The following is a 15,253-nucleotide window of genomic DNA, read 5'->3' on the forward strand; positions in this document are numbered from 1 at the left end:
CATGATTACAAGGCTCAGCGAGCTCTCGCCTCTTTGTCCGCGTATGTCCGCCCGTGTCGGCGGGTGCGTGGAAAAGTAAGCGAGGCGAGGAGGGTGGGGGGGCGAGGCGGAGATGCGGGTGACAGGGTGTTTACGTCTGGGGGTCCGCTCATTTCGGAGCGCGCAACCTGCCACAATCCGTAATTACCCTTCCGTTGGCGGAGGCCTCGTTTAGCACGCAATTATCAGAGATCATTGCTGTGATGTATGGATGTATTCCCAGCGAGACCAAACACGGGCGGCGCTGGTAATGGAGCTGTTTTTGGTTAACCCCGTTGTGTACATATTCCCAAAGACGGGAGAGTCGGGAAAGGAATCCCGAGTGGTTTGTGAGGATTACATACATCACCGGGGCTAACGCGTGTTTTGTTTGTTGTTTTTTAGTAGTTAATGATTTAACAGTGGTTAAAGGGTCGATACACACATTATCAGAAACTATAAGTAGCTAAAAGTACCTAGAAGTAACTAGTGGTGTTGTTTAATAGAGTCTATTGATGTCCAGTCTTTTTTATCCTTTTGTTTCCAAAACTAGTCAGTGTATGTCAGTCCCTGCCTCTTCTTGTCCATTGGAAAAATTCCCCAAACAACGTTTATGGATGGAAAGAAGCAGCACATGCAAAAAGCATGCAAAAAATCCAAAAGAATGTTAACATTTGCAAAAACTATGCAGGATATAACCTGAAAACTGGTGGGTGGCTTTGTTACCAGAACTAGAATGTTGTGTTTCCAGAAGGACCACTTTCAGAGACGGACTTGCATCCGACACAAAATTCTGCTAAAATACTTTGGTGGTTGAATAAAGAAACACAAAGCTGGCACGTTTCCAGGTCCATCACTGATAGTGGCCCCTATGGAAACATGACATGGTGGCAGAGTTCTGGTAACAGAAGGAGACCTTCTGGATTTAAGGATCAAGCATCACTTCAGCACATTACGATGTCCAGCTCGCTCTCATGCACACGCTTAGGGCATCATATATTTTAATCATTACTGAACATTTTACTGGCTCGTGCAGTGGGTTATTGTTGCTTCACTTACAAGCTGTGTCTCAGTTCAGGGTCTGCATCCTTCAAAGGATGCGTCCTCAGTCGGAAGGCGGGTCCTTATGGAGGACCCGGCCGAGGAGGACGAACCCAAACGCGCCTCCCCGGTAACCAAATGGGACAGTTTAGCCTTCGGCGTATTTCCTGGTTGCGTCACTGCCGTTCCCTGATGCTGGCCAACCCCGGAGGTGACGTTTTTATAGCATCAAGCTAACCATTGGTTCGGCATCCAGCCATGGCGTTGGATGTTCAAATAAGTAAAAACCCTAGGGTAAAAACTTCATATTTTATGTGAAATTTCAATACTTGCATTTATATTTTGTGTCTTTGCCAGTAGATGCCGCCATTTCAGCTGACTTCCAAGGATACCAGGCGCATTTGAAGGGCGCATTTTGAGCATCCTTCGAATTTTAGTAAATTGGGACAAGCCTCCGCGCAGTGCTATGACGCAACTGGCCTTCAAATGCAGGCTTTGAAGGATGCAGACCCTGAATTGAGACACAGCCATAGACAGGAGGCAGCTGGGGGGAATGAAATGAGAGAGAGTGCAAAGCCTCTTTGTTTTGGCTTAACGATGAGAGGAAAAAAAAAAAAGCATATTGCCACTTTAATCATTTCACCTCTTTAATCATTAATTCATCTACACTTCCACAGAGGCCACGAGAAAACCCAGAGGTTTCACTCGACGTCTTTCTTAAAAAGACCCCTCCCCCGCCCGTCAGGGGAAATGGAAAAAGTCCAACACGTGTCAGTCAGGTGCAGACGACTGGCACGGGAGAGCGTGGGGAGGAAACCATTCTGGAGATAAAGTCGAGGTCTAGGCCGGCTCTCTGCGGTGGCGGGAAGCTCACCGCCGGAGCTCAGCGGGACTCAGGTGTGCGAGTCGCCGCGTGATGGATCGGCCCGTTGTGAGGCCGCCGCTCCCGCGCGCGGCCACCGAGGAGACAGCTCGGAGATAAGGCGGGCCCTATACGACAGCACGCCCAACCCTCCCACCAACGCTTCACATCGATCCTCGCCACCACCGAGGCACGAGGTCTTCACATGCCAAGCGATAGAGGTGGTGGCGGCGGTGGGGAAGAAGGGGATTGGGGTGGAAGAAGCCAGCGAAGTGTTTTGCAGGTTTAGCAGCCGCACCGAAGCGATAAAGACGCGGAGAGATAAAACCCCTCGTGGCCTCGTGCAGATAAAAAGAAAAAAAAAAAAAACGGCGAGGAGCTCCGCCGCGGGGGGAAAAGAACATTTTTAGCTTTGGAGTGGATAATAACCATCTCGCGCAGGTTCTAATCATTGTCCCCCTTTTCTAAAGTGCCCACGCTAACAAATATTGGCAAGCGATGCGCATCGGCGGGGCATAATAAAAGAACACTGACCCGTTGTGGACGTCATTACCAAAGAGGAATACGAGCGGAGGAACTCTGGAGCACTCGAGGTCCGTCACGGCTAACGGAAAGTTAAATGTCTTCTAAAAATTTAAATTCCTCTGGGGATTATAAGCAGCAACTAAGATGCTTTCTCACCGAGTGAGACGTCAACCAACTCCAAGAGATCCCATCGGACGGACTGCAGAGACGGACGAGTAAAAAAAAAAGAAATTATTTACTACAAAAATGATCTTTATTTATTGAAATGGAAGAATCTGGAATCGCTGCTCTCATTACTAGCTGAGAGCAGAAACTCAATCGATCGGCGGGGCCGCGTGGTGCGAGGTTCAGGGGGCCGAGCGCGCGAGAGAGAGAAAACAAGAAGGGACGACGTGCCGCAAAATAACAATGATGAAAACATAATGGCAAAGAAAATTGCCTCTCTTGTTTCTCCCCGCGTGGCTGCAAACCAACGGCGAGAGTCGACGGCAGCGGCTGCCAATCAATCTGGAGAGCGCGGCCTCCTTTACCTGCAACTCGGCTTGGTTACGTCCCCGACCTCTGATCTCAATCACGGCCCTTCTCCAGCTGGTTGCGGCGCCCAAAAGGGGGACGGGCGGAGGGTGTATCGCTACGTCGATGATATATACGTCGGCAACGCCGGGAAAAAATTGAAAGGGCCGCTCTGCCCTCCGTCATTAGCTGCCAGTCGGATCTCAAGCAGCTCCGTGCAGTGTAATGGACTCCATGACGAGCCACCCCCTCGCCGCCTTCATGCTGCTCCAGCACATTTCCTGCCTCTGACCGGGTGCCAATACTCAAATAATGATGCATTGGACAAAATACAGACGGAGCCCAGAATTTCACTGAAAGCATCTTTGGGGCAAAAATGATTCTGAGGCGAGCGGCTGCTGCAACGGCTGCGGACGCGACGTGACAAATATCACAAGCCGAAGCTCATGATTACTGTATTAATCTTATTGATGTCGGGGTTCTTTATTCTTTTTTAAATGAGGACAGATTAATAATAAAAAGTTGAAATCACATGTAAAAGTAACACTGGTGATGTTACTGCGTGATCTCAGTGTTAAATCGTGTCCATCTGTTTGTTATTAAAGAACAGAAATATATTTTGTTGCCATTTGCTCTTTCTGTCCTCTATCATTCAGATCTTATCCCTGCCCCTCCTGCCCCTCACATAGGCCCCCTTGGCAAGGACAGTACTAATATAATAAAGCCGCTCAACAGGTACTGTAGTTGTTGAACCAACCTGTGTGCTTCACACTCTCGGGTCAAAGATTTTATCTTTGATAGTAAATCTGTCAGCCATCATAAAGACATTCAGAGGCATTCCTGCATGTCATGATGGCCCCAGACAGGGAAAATAATTGGGCAGTAAAGTAAAGTAAGCAGTTGTAAGTCCTGTTGTTACCTATACACAGGTCCAAACTATACAACTGGATGTACCATTTGTTTTTTAGTAATACTTTTCCATTCATTCAGGCGGATTAACGTGTTGAACAGTGCAGCGGCATCACAGGAGTTAAAAAGACGAGAAAATGGAAATCCGACGGCGTTGCAAACAGGACAACAAGCACGGATCACAAGGCGGCCGGGCTTACGTGACCGCAGAACATCAGCCTGCAGCAAATAGGATCAGTTCCATGAACACGGGGGCCGCACGTTGCGCCGCTGAAGGCTGTGAGACGAGGACTGACACATCCGGAGTGACACGCGGCGCTGACCAATAAAGAGAAAAAAAAAGCCGAAGCAGTGTCGCCTCTTCCATTCGTCACAGATCGCAGACTTTTAGAAATTAACACTCCCCCCCCTACCCCCGTCAAACCTCATCGGACCGCGGCGAGGAACGATTATTTCAATCATGTCTCGGAGGGAGGAAGAAAAAAAAAGGAGTCAAATGTGAGAGGAGAAGAAGGACGGTGGAGTTGGTCGGCGGCGTTCCACTGGAGCTAGCGGAGCCATTATTCCCAACACCACGCTCGGCCGCCTCAGCCTCCCCGGCGCATTCGCTTTGATGATAATGCTCTCCGGCAGGCCGCTCAAGTAATGACCATCTCGATCGGCGCTCCGACGCGTCGGCCACACTCGGGGAGAGACGGACGGCGGAGTCCGGCCCGGAAAACCGCCGGGGAGCGCGGCGTGCGACACGCTAAGATCTGATGAGTGCGACTTCAATCGCAGGGAACACACGGCGGTACGAGGACGCAAATGAAAGAAAGAGGGAGGGGGGTAAAAAGAAGGGAAAAAAAGATGATCACTCACCTCCTCCTCCTCCCAGAAGGCTGGAGTTTGCTGAAAAGAGAAGAAAATATCAGTCAGTTGACTTTAAAAAAAAAGGAAAAAGCCTGAGGCGGTTCTTTCAGACACAAATCGTCATCGTGAAAAGACAAATTCACTGAGAATAACAGAGCAGCTGTGAAAGGGAGGCGGAAACGAGTGGCTCAATGTAGGTAGAGCAGACATTGATTGAGGTTGTGAGCTGAAAATAATCACAAAGAAATAATAGTTTCTATGATAAGAAATATACACACGTCTGTATTTGAACTCTGGACAGCAGAACCTGACCTGGCGCTCGTCCTGCAACCAGCGACGCGCGCCAAGACGGAACACGTGCGAGGTAAAGATGAAGAAGATGAGGAACCGCTTGGCTTCTTCAGCCTCGACATCAGAAGCGGTTGGCAGAAGACAACACTCTCTCTTTATTATCGGCAGTATTTTTTTTTTCTCTCACTTTCTAAGTAAAAGCTGTAATCGCACGTCGTCACCAAGGAGGGAATAAATGGGACATCCGACGCTCTGCGCATCGCATCATCTGCCGCGACTCACTTTCCAGCGGCAGCCGTCTTGGCAAAGCCGGCGTTGAGCCGGCAGCTCGCTCCCGATGTACAATCTCTGGCAGATCTCTCGACTTGGCACGGCGACAGAGGTTACGCTCCGCCGAGCATGCGGTTCATTGAAGGCAATTAAGCGTTGGCCCGCTACTGTATCGTCAGAGGAGGAGATCTTCTCCAAAAGATTTTCTCCCGGGGTGGGGGACGCGGGGGGGGTCGGGGCTCCTTCCCTTTAAAAAGTGAAGACGAGACCCCCGTCGAAAAGACCCTGTGATCTTCAAAAGTGGGGGGCTTCGTTTACCAATGCATGACTCAGCATCGATATGCAGGACCACCCCGGGAGAAAGGCCCCTGGCTCATTGTTAGCTCGCCGTCAGCTGACAAACACTCATTGTGTGTGAGGCTCAGCTGTGTTTTTCCGACTCTCCCGACCCTCCCCCACCAACCCCCCACCGCCACGCTTTGGCGGTTAAAGGCAACGGCAGCTTCGCAGGTCTCAAGACAAATCGTTTATATTTTCAGCTCGTAAGACGGAGACGGAATGAAAGAAAAAAGAAAAACAAAAGAATCTTGATTGTTATATTGGTGAAAATTTAGCATAGTGCATATATATATATATATATATATATATATATATATATATATATATATATATATATATATATATGTGTGTATATACACGTACATACATATATATACACATACATATATTTACATATACATATATATATATATATTTACATATACATAAACATATATATACGGATACAAATATACGTATACATATATACACATATATTTTACGTATACATATATATATACATATACGTATACATATATACATATACATATATACATATATATATATATATATATATATATATATATATATATATATATATACACATATAGTATATACACACACACATACACATACATACATACATACATAACCAATGTAAAGGTAGGAAAACCAAATGACTTTTATTGTACTGTGAGGATACACTTTAATTAATGTATTATTGGCCAGTATGTTAAGCTTTTAACAGTATAAAAATCCTAACTCAAGGCAAATTTTACACCTTTAAGTGGAAACTGGCTGATTGCTGGCTGGTGTCGGGTGGGTAAGTTGGTGGGAGCGGCGGGCGGATGAAATAATAACACCCAAACGCTCCTTTGATGAGCCACACTTCCAGCGGCGGCGGCGGCGGCTGCACTTGGCGTCATTAGCCGTGAACTCTGGCCTATTTAAAAGCTTATTATTGCCGAAAAATCATTTGGGTGCACGAGCGACAGATAATGACGGGGGTGTCATGGGAGAGAGAGAGAGAGAGAGAGAGATACTCTGTGCCTGTCAGTTTTATTTATTTAATTATTTGTTTTTACACTTTTTTTTTCTCTGTGCATGGCTGTTGGGGGGGGGAATCGGTCTTGACGGCTTCCACACCTTTCCGCGTCGCCATTGTTCCCACCAGAGCGGCTGTACACAAACAAGTGGCGGTGGGTGGGGGGTTGGGGGGGAGGGGGGGAGACAAAGGAAGCTCTCGGCGCTGCAGAATTTGTTTCATCAAAAGGCCCCTTTTGTCTCCGGCGCGCGCGACGTACAGTAGCGGCTTCTACATGCAACGGACGGCGCGCAAAACCTCAACCCGGGGATGTTCTGACAATCCACTGTCATGTTTACAATGGCGCCTCTCCAGGTTTTTCTGTGATGACAAAAGGAGGCTCCCCGACTTTGTTTGAGCGGCGGAATCTGTCAGCGATCGACAACGGCTGCACGCGCGTCTCCGCCCGGGCGCGTGAAGCGTCACTACCTCGATATTTCAAAAGAGCGCCTAAGTGCAGAGGAAAAAAGCCCCCCACCTCCTCCTCCTCCTCCTTTTATTTTTCTTCCAAGTGTCATTTTTTTCTTTTCCTTCATAAATAAAGGCACAAAAGCCAGCCTGTTTATTAAGATTGCTGGGGACGGCAAAAGTAAGTTTGGGTGCAAGTTGAGAGTCTGCCTCGGCTCGTCGGGGGCCCTCCTGGGGTGTCTTCCTATTCCTCAGCTATTAAAACACTGGGGTTTAATTACCTGGCATTATGGAAATGCGGACCGGTGGGGGGGCTACTTCATTTACTCCACACCTAATCAGAGATTGGAGACGCGCTCTGCTAATCAGTCAGCTTTGAGCGTACACGCATGTGTGTGAGCGTGTGTGTGTGAGAGAGAGGTGTGTTTGCCGGGACACTAGCAGTGGCGGTAAACAGGCTAGTCTGGGAGCGCCGCTGCTCCTCTCAACCACATGTGACTTGTGATCAAGGCAGCAGCCCACCGGGAGATGAAAGCCTTTGGCAGCGACCTCATCAAGCGACGGGCTTTTTCTTTTTTTTTTAATAAACACTGAAGTGAGGAGGGCTTTGAAATAAAAAATAAATAAAAAAAGACGCAGCCCTCTGTCATTCCCGTCGCCCCCCCCACCCTCTTCCCTTCCTTCCCCGCTCCCTCCCCCATTAACGATCAGGATGTCGTGAAAGATGTTTCGGCAGTTTGTCTCCAGGCAGGCCAGATATCCGGATCCTCGCGCACTTAAGTGAGCTCAGCCCGCGAGCGATACATATCGGGGGTGTGCGTGTGTGTGTGTGTGTGGGGCGGGGGGGGGGGCATTGAAAGCGCCCCAAACGGATGGGGACTTGTTTCAACAATCGGTCTTCCAGCGCGCGACAAGTCGGAAGCGGGGCGAGACGCACAACCGAGACGGCGAAGCGTCCCCAAGCTCGCAGCTTTCCCTTTGTTCCGTACGACTCGTCGGCAAAACACTTCATTTATACCGATTCACAAATCAAGGCAGGAAAAAAAAAAATATCCATATTTGGCCACATCCAAGCCAGAGTGCATATTTTATAGTGCGTGTATTAATTATAAACTAGCTCGCCTTGCTGTTTTTGTGTTGCCGCCTTGGGGCTCAGTCTGGCTGCTATCTGGTGGCGGAGCAACACTCCTCCTCCGCCTTCGGGGCGCAAGCCAACAATTATCAGGAGGCCGTCATCATCCGTTTCTCCTCGCGGCCGAGGTCACACGTGCGTATTTGTCCGTTTGAATGCATCTTAAATGGTTTTCGTGGCCGTCCTCAGTTTGAGCCCCTCCCTCCCCCGCTGGGGAATTTCAAAGATCAAAGATCAAACGGCCCTCAAGGACAAAGACGAGCTGCAGATACAGCTAGTGGCTAAAGTAAATAACACACATGCCATCCTATGAGATTAAACAATATTAAATCAGCAATAGTCAAAATCTAATTAGGGATGTCAGCAGATAAAATTTTAAATTGTGATTAATCGCATTAGTGTCCTGAGTTAACTCCTGATTGATTTTTTACCCTACATGTAACTTAACAAGATATTTATTTATTTATTTTTGATATATTTATCGCAAACAGATATTTATTTGATATATTTATTTAGCACTGAGCCAGTTGCTCAAACAGACGACAACATGTCCAGACAGTGAGAATAACCTCTCATACGATACAGATGCGGCAGGTGTTGCTCAGTACTTGCGTGCAAGATTGGCCATTTCACTGTGTGTACACTGTGTATGTGAGTCTGTGAATTTGTTGTTTAATCCCTCTCACACTCTGATACTAGTGACTGACAAATTTAATGCATACAAATATGATTGCGTTTGTCAATTGCGGCATTTTATTTTGAAATTTGGTCATATTTCGAAAATTAACTGGATTCTCTCGTGTATCTTTGAGTGACTTCCTGTCCGGCTTGACGCGAAACAGTTAACGCGTTAACTTCTACAGCACCTAGTTTCAATATTTAAACCTTCAGTCCTTTTTTGCAGCGGTTATACGGTCATCGGTCAGATCGGCGGCTAACGGGTTAATCGGGGGGAAAAGTGAACGTGAGGCAGTTGGCTACGGTAGGACCAGGAGGGTTTGTTTTTTTTTTGTCTGTGTTGTTCTTCCCTGAGTCGACCCCGGTAGGAAGCAGCAACACGGGCCATAAATCTCGGCGGAAGGGCTCCCCAGACTGCCGGTGGATGGCAGGTCATTAGGAGCGGCCGCTCCGCAGCATTAGGTGAGCCCATCAAACACACGCCTCAACTGTCACTGCGGGTGCAATCCACTTCCTGCCTGCCCTTTGAACTCCCAACCCCAATAGCAACTTCATTTATCTGTCAGTCAACGGCGTTTGCGACCGCCGCCACACCGTATTTTCTCAGCAAGCAGAGAGAGAGAGAGAGAGGAAGAGAGAGAGAGAGAGACAGAGGGAAAAAAAACCAAAAACATTGATAACAGAACCAACGCCAGAGGGTGACAGGCAAGATTTTATAGTGTGGCGCTGCGACAAGAAGCCCCCGCAGACAGAAACACTGGGGGGAAAAAATAGATAAACTAGTCACTTATTTTTATTTATTTTTTTAGTGTGACTACACAGCATACTGTAAAAAAAAAAGAAAAAGAAAAAAGTCTGTGTGCATGAAAACGGCCTCAGTGTGCGCAGTGAGGTGTGGATCTAGGTTGCCTGTGTGTGTGTGTGTGTGTGTGTGTGTGTGTGTGTGTGTGTGTGTGTGTGTGTGTGTGTGTGTGTGTGTGTGTGTGTGTGTCCTCGGCACACGGCTCCCACATCACGCAGTTAAATGGAAAGTGTTGGTGCATAACCACGAACCCTCAAGGCAGTAAACAGATACACTCGCTACCTTCTGGTCTCCGTCACCTCAAATGCACCCTTACGCTCCATCAAACACACACTAACTTTATACCCGGCGTGCGCCCCTCCGCCCACCTCCACCCGCGCACCCTTCAGTAAGCTCAGGGGGTGATAGTGTGCTTCGGCGGGAGAGGAGGTGGGTTACGGGGACTGTTAAGTTACAGGGTTTCCTTCCTGCGTTTTTGCGAGCTGGAAAGATCGCTGAGTCAAGAGCGGCGGCGACGCTCTAGAATTTCAAATCAGTATAAAATGCTAAACTCTCGCCTCGCGCCTCCTGGGCTGTTTACCTGGCCGACGGTTGCCTTTTTTATTCTTTTTTTTTTTTTTTGAAAAATGCAATTCCAAAGGCGCAACTCATCCCAGATGAAAGCGTCGGTGGCCAGAGAGCGCCGGTCTCTGTACCTCGATGTGACATCGCTGTTCCCTCCCCGCTTTGTTCTCCATCTGATTCTTGCCACTGATTTCGGCGGAGAAAAATAATGGCCTCCGCCGCACAATGCGCTGCAAATGGAAGGTCGGCCGATAATTAGGCTTTTTTTTTTTTTTTTTTCCTCTCAGAAAAACAAAAGAGCAGCTGCCGTTCAGACCTGGTTGTCAGTTCAGAAGCGCGGTCGTGAGAGTTTGGTTGAAGCCAAACAAACCTTTGTGGGAAATTCGGAGTTGAACTGTTCGGTTTGACGCCCAGATATGTCGCCACTTGAAAGGCTTCCCCGGCGGTGTGGATGATGGATCTTCATCCACGCCAACACTCACACAGAAAGTTTGCTAAAAACATTGCGGGCTGACTTGCCGCCGATCGTGAAGGTGTCTGGTTGCTGCTATTTAATGTTCACTGGCACGGACGTCATGACGCCATGAGGAGTTTTCGCTCTTCTCCGCCCCCCCCACCCCAAAATAAGCAGAATATTGCGTACCGCCCCTTTAAGACCCATCGCAACCTATATGCCGTCCCCATGGAGAGCTGCATTTACCTTTCAATGGGGCTCATCTTCCCTCTAAAAATCTACAATTCCCCCCGCAAACAGATGTAAATATCAGAGCGAGGCGCCGGTTGCGGCACCGTGAGAGGAGCGGCGGCGGCGGCTGTATTTCTTATTTGTGGCGTATTAAAAATGCATGCCGCACCACACGCGCAGCCTCGCCCGGCTGCCATCTCTGTTCTTTATAGCTGTGAGTGGTCCCCGAGGATTGCAAGTGATCCAGACTAACTCGCGGCAGGGGTGGCGCGATGGCGAGAGGCGAGTCGCAACTCAAACGCAGATGGTATCTCTGCGCTGGTGTGAACGCGGAAATATTACCCTTCCTGCTCCTTGCTTCACTCTCATTTTTATTTTTTTTGTAATTACATGAAATTAAATAAACCTCCTTCAAGGTTTGAAAGGGTAAAAGCCTTGAAATGAACATTTGGCATTTAAACAAACGAGCAACATGCTAATTCCTCAGCCATAAACAGGCTTTCGACATTTAAAGCTACAGGTTTTGCCTCCGCGCCGTTTGTTTTAACTGCACGGACGATGAATAATAGAAACAGTGCTTGCCCGGAATCGAGCTGCTCTCCAAGTGGTTACAAGACTACTTGCTTTATCATCCTTAAGGTGGTGGAGGGAGACCAGCAGAACTGTTTAGGGGCGGGTTACATAAAAACAAAAAAAACAACCTGCGTCTCACTTCTGCTGTTTATCGGCATCACAGCGCCGGCAAACTACCCTTTTCTTTCCCCTTTTCTTCAATTAGATAAGAGGCGCAGCTCTGGGCTGCCACGCCGCATCTCTTCCTCCAGGCCATCGGAATCCCACCTGGATGACAGCACACGGTCCCCTGCCGTGGGACGCCTGTTGTGTTGCCTTCAACTGCCGACGACGCAAAGTAAAAACAAACGCTGAAGTTTAAAAAAAAAAAAATGATGTCAGCCTGGTTTGGATCTGTAATTCCTGGTTAGTCCTGCAGTTGAAAGACTCTGGAAGACATTCGGCAACTTAATCCAACGCGTGCTATTTTCAGGCTGAAATGTTGTTGTTGTTGTTGTTTTGTTTTTTTCTTCTGTTGCCTTTTTGACTCCACTTCTCCAGCAGCCGCAGCGTGGCGACGTGCGAAGGTGTCAACGTGACAACGCGTCGCAGTGATTAATCCCTTTCCTCCGCAGGCCTGTCTTCCCCGTAACAAAGCAACAATACCAGATGCCAAAGCCAGCCCACATGTCTATTGTTATAATTACCTGACCTTCAAATCCACATTAATGAGCCCAGGATGATCCCATTCTCTTTCATCATTTGGCTTGCGAGCCCTCCTTTTATCTCGCAAGGTCACCTCTTGCAACGCTGTTTTCTCCCTGAAATACACATCCGCCTCATAAATATACATCCACCTGCTGCACCCCCCCCCCCTCCCCCAACCCCCACCCTCACCCCACCCACCACCATTCAGCGGGCGCCGGGAAAGAAAACGCGCCAAATAAAGCTGCAGGAGGACTCGGCAGAAGCACAACTTTGCGAGCCGGCGCCACTAGAGAGGGCAGCTTCTCCGCTCAACGCACGGTTTTGAAGACTGAACGCGTCTTGCTGTGTTAGAAATATGAAGGGGAAAAGGGCTGTGGAGGCAGGAGCATGAGAGGGACAGCGGAAGGAAGCGCGGTTCATCGGCTGGAGACGTTTCGACCTCTTGCACCGCGATCGCTGCGCCTGAAATAAATCATTTTGCATGGGGGGGGGGGGAATAAAAGAAAACACGAGCGCCGTCTAAAAGACAAAAAACAACTACAAATTACTGAATTTGTTTCACTGTACAAGTGACAGGCAGTGAATTTCTAAATAGAGACCACTGGGAAAAAAATGTGGAGATATTATGCAGACGATCCACAATTCCATTCGAATGTTCCCGAATAAAGAGCTTATGGTGATGTCTTCAAGCGGCGTGTCAAGGGGCAGCAGCTTCTTTACATCAGCCACAATACACCGACAAGAATTCATCAAATGGATCAAGACATTCACCTTGAAGTGTTTATGATTCTTTCAAGGCACTAAAACTTTCAATATGTTTCTTGAGGAGGAGGAGGAGGAGGAGGAGGAGGCGGATAAGAAATATCTACCTTCTATTGTCCTCCTATACAGGAGGATTGCAAAGATATCGAGTTCGGCATGTTTTTATTCTTCTCTGCCAAGTTGGTCGTTGCAAAAAGGAAGCCCACCCATATAATGGAATAAGGCATTTCCATGTTAATCCAAATAAGTGAGCATTACCAATGAAATTGTTCAAATGCCATTGACAGAGAATGGCACTTTGATCCAGAATATCCAACTCCTTCAACAGGTAGCGGTGTAGGATGTGGATGATGCAATGGGTGCTACAGGAGCTCAGAGTGCACTTTGAAGCCCTCCAAACATTTTGACTGCTGCATATTGCGGATTCAACCGGCCTATTGTCTTGACGGCAAAGAGCCATGCAGGTATTTGCCAGGCAGACACTTTCTGTTGCTGGATCAAGAAAAAAATAACATGCCTGAAATTCCTCAAGGTGGAAGCTTGGACAGAATTAAGTTTCCTTGAGAATACAATTTGTTTTTAGAGCTGCACCGCCTTCAGAAGCGGAGATGAAAGTTGGAGAACGACCACCTCGACCTCAGCCCGGGGTTAAGGGTATATATACGCACTGGTCAGACAGACTCTATGCTGCTTAAGTGCAGTACATTGCATTAAGGAAGAGTGCATTGTCTTTTTTAACACTAAATGTGTTTTAACTCCTCTTATTTCCTTGGCGAAATGCACTTAAGCGCTACTCAGGAGGATCCATTCCCACCAGCGTCTTATTTGATTACGGCGGCGTTAAGCACGGACGAGTGGGCCGCGGCGGCCATGCGCTCACCAGATGTCGCAGGCAGCGCGTTCTGGACGTCAGTGAGCGCTAAGCTAGCAGAAGCTGGCGGATCGCGTGCCAGTAGCCACGCTTCTTATTAAACAGTCTATTAAAACCCAAATTAGACTTTTGGTTTTGCATTTGTCAAGCCATCAGTCCTTTGCAAATCAAACATGGCTGAAAAGGCCTTTCATTTTCTTTTTTCTTTTTTCTTACTTGGTCTTCAATGCTTTAGCTTGATGGGGGTTCGTCTTTGGCAGTGATGTTTTTCGACGTCACAGCGTTCCGACGTGTTCGCATGAATAACCTACTTCTGCTCTTTGTTTCATCTTCCCCTCTCCTTGCACCTTGGACGCACCATGTGTGCGCTGCGTGAGCGTTGTGTTGATGGGCTATGTGCGAGCCACTATTCACGGCGAGGGCTGACATCAGGTTAAAAGCCAGGGGCGAGAGGATGACAGCTTAGGGGGGGGGTCGCAGCTGCCTTGAGCCGTTCGGCTCTTTGATACACTCGTCAGATTTGCCGTTTGTTTTTTTTTTTTCCCTTCTTAATTTAATATTACACCCTACGTGTCACGAGAAGCCCACGTGTTCCGGGTCCCACCGCCGCATCCTGTCCCCCAAATCACTCTGCCGCACCTGAGAGTCGGTGAGCGGAAACGACGCGTCAAGTCTGCAGGTGGTGAGAGCGACGACGAAAGGCTCCTTGAATTAAAATAAAGAAGCAAATAGAGATCACATGAACGCTTGCGAGTGCAGCCTTGGCGTTATACTTTCCCGCGCCGCAATAATTGCCCCTCAAAATAGAGCAGCGCGAGCCGACAGCCCGGCACCGGCGCCGCGCTTGATATTTCTCCACCTCCGTGAAAGACGACGCGTTCCGTCTTCACCGACGGCGGCAGACTTTACTCGCTCTCCCCGAAACTTTAAAAAACGGACTGCTGTGGCGCTTTAAATCCCGAGCCCTTTGCGGATCGTCTCACGTTGGCTCCTGCATCTTCAAACGGCCATTTTTCTGTTTTTTTTTCCGCTCCCCGGCAGCCGGCAATCCCGACAGACGATCCCTCCCCCTCTTTTTTTTTTTTTTTTTGTTACAGCAAAACAAAAGCGGCAACCTGTTCCTATTGCTTATTCAGAGGCTTTTCGGGGAAGCGGGGGTCACATGAAACAGGCGCCGACGCGGTGAGAGTTACGCAATCAGACGGGCTGAGTGTTTGCGCCTCGGCCGCGCTGCTGAACAAATCGGGGAGGTTTGAATTAAACAGTGAACTGGCCAAATAGAGAACGAGGGGAGCTTAAATATTTATCCCTCTCTTCCTCCCAACCCCGTCTCGCCCCGACCTCAGTCAATGTGGGCCGTTGTGCTCCGCTCTGGCAATTATGTGTCGATGTCAGCTGACGGCGCTTC

General features: G+C 48.4%; 1 protein-coding gene across 6 annotated transcripts in view; it reads right to left on the bottom strand.

The window, feature by feature from the left end:
- Positions 1 to 15,253, bottom strand: part of macrod2 (mono-ADP ribosylhydrolase 2) — a 418,233-nt gene that overhangs the window by 298,961 nt on the left and 104,019 nt on the right. For all 6 annotated transcript variants that reach the window (XM_076018902.1, XM_076018905.1, XM_076018901.1 and 3 more), the window contains exon 4: positions 4,730 to 4,759. In XM_076018902.1, coding sequence (XP_075875017.1) covers positions 4,730 to 4,759 — 30 coding nt within the window. The remainder of the gene's footprint in view (positions 1 to 4,729; positions 4,760 to 15,253) is intronic.

This window comes from Nelusetta ayraudi, unplaced genomic scaffold (assembly GCF_046127955.1).
Source record: "Nelusetta ayraudi isolate G7.1 ecotype Tasmania unplaced genomic scaffold, CSIRO-AGI_Nayr_v1 ptg000008l, whole genome shotgun sequence".
Lineage (NCBI taxonomy): Eukaryota > Metazoa > Chordata > Actinopteri > Tetraodontiformes > Monacanthidae > Nelusetta > Nelusetta ayraudi.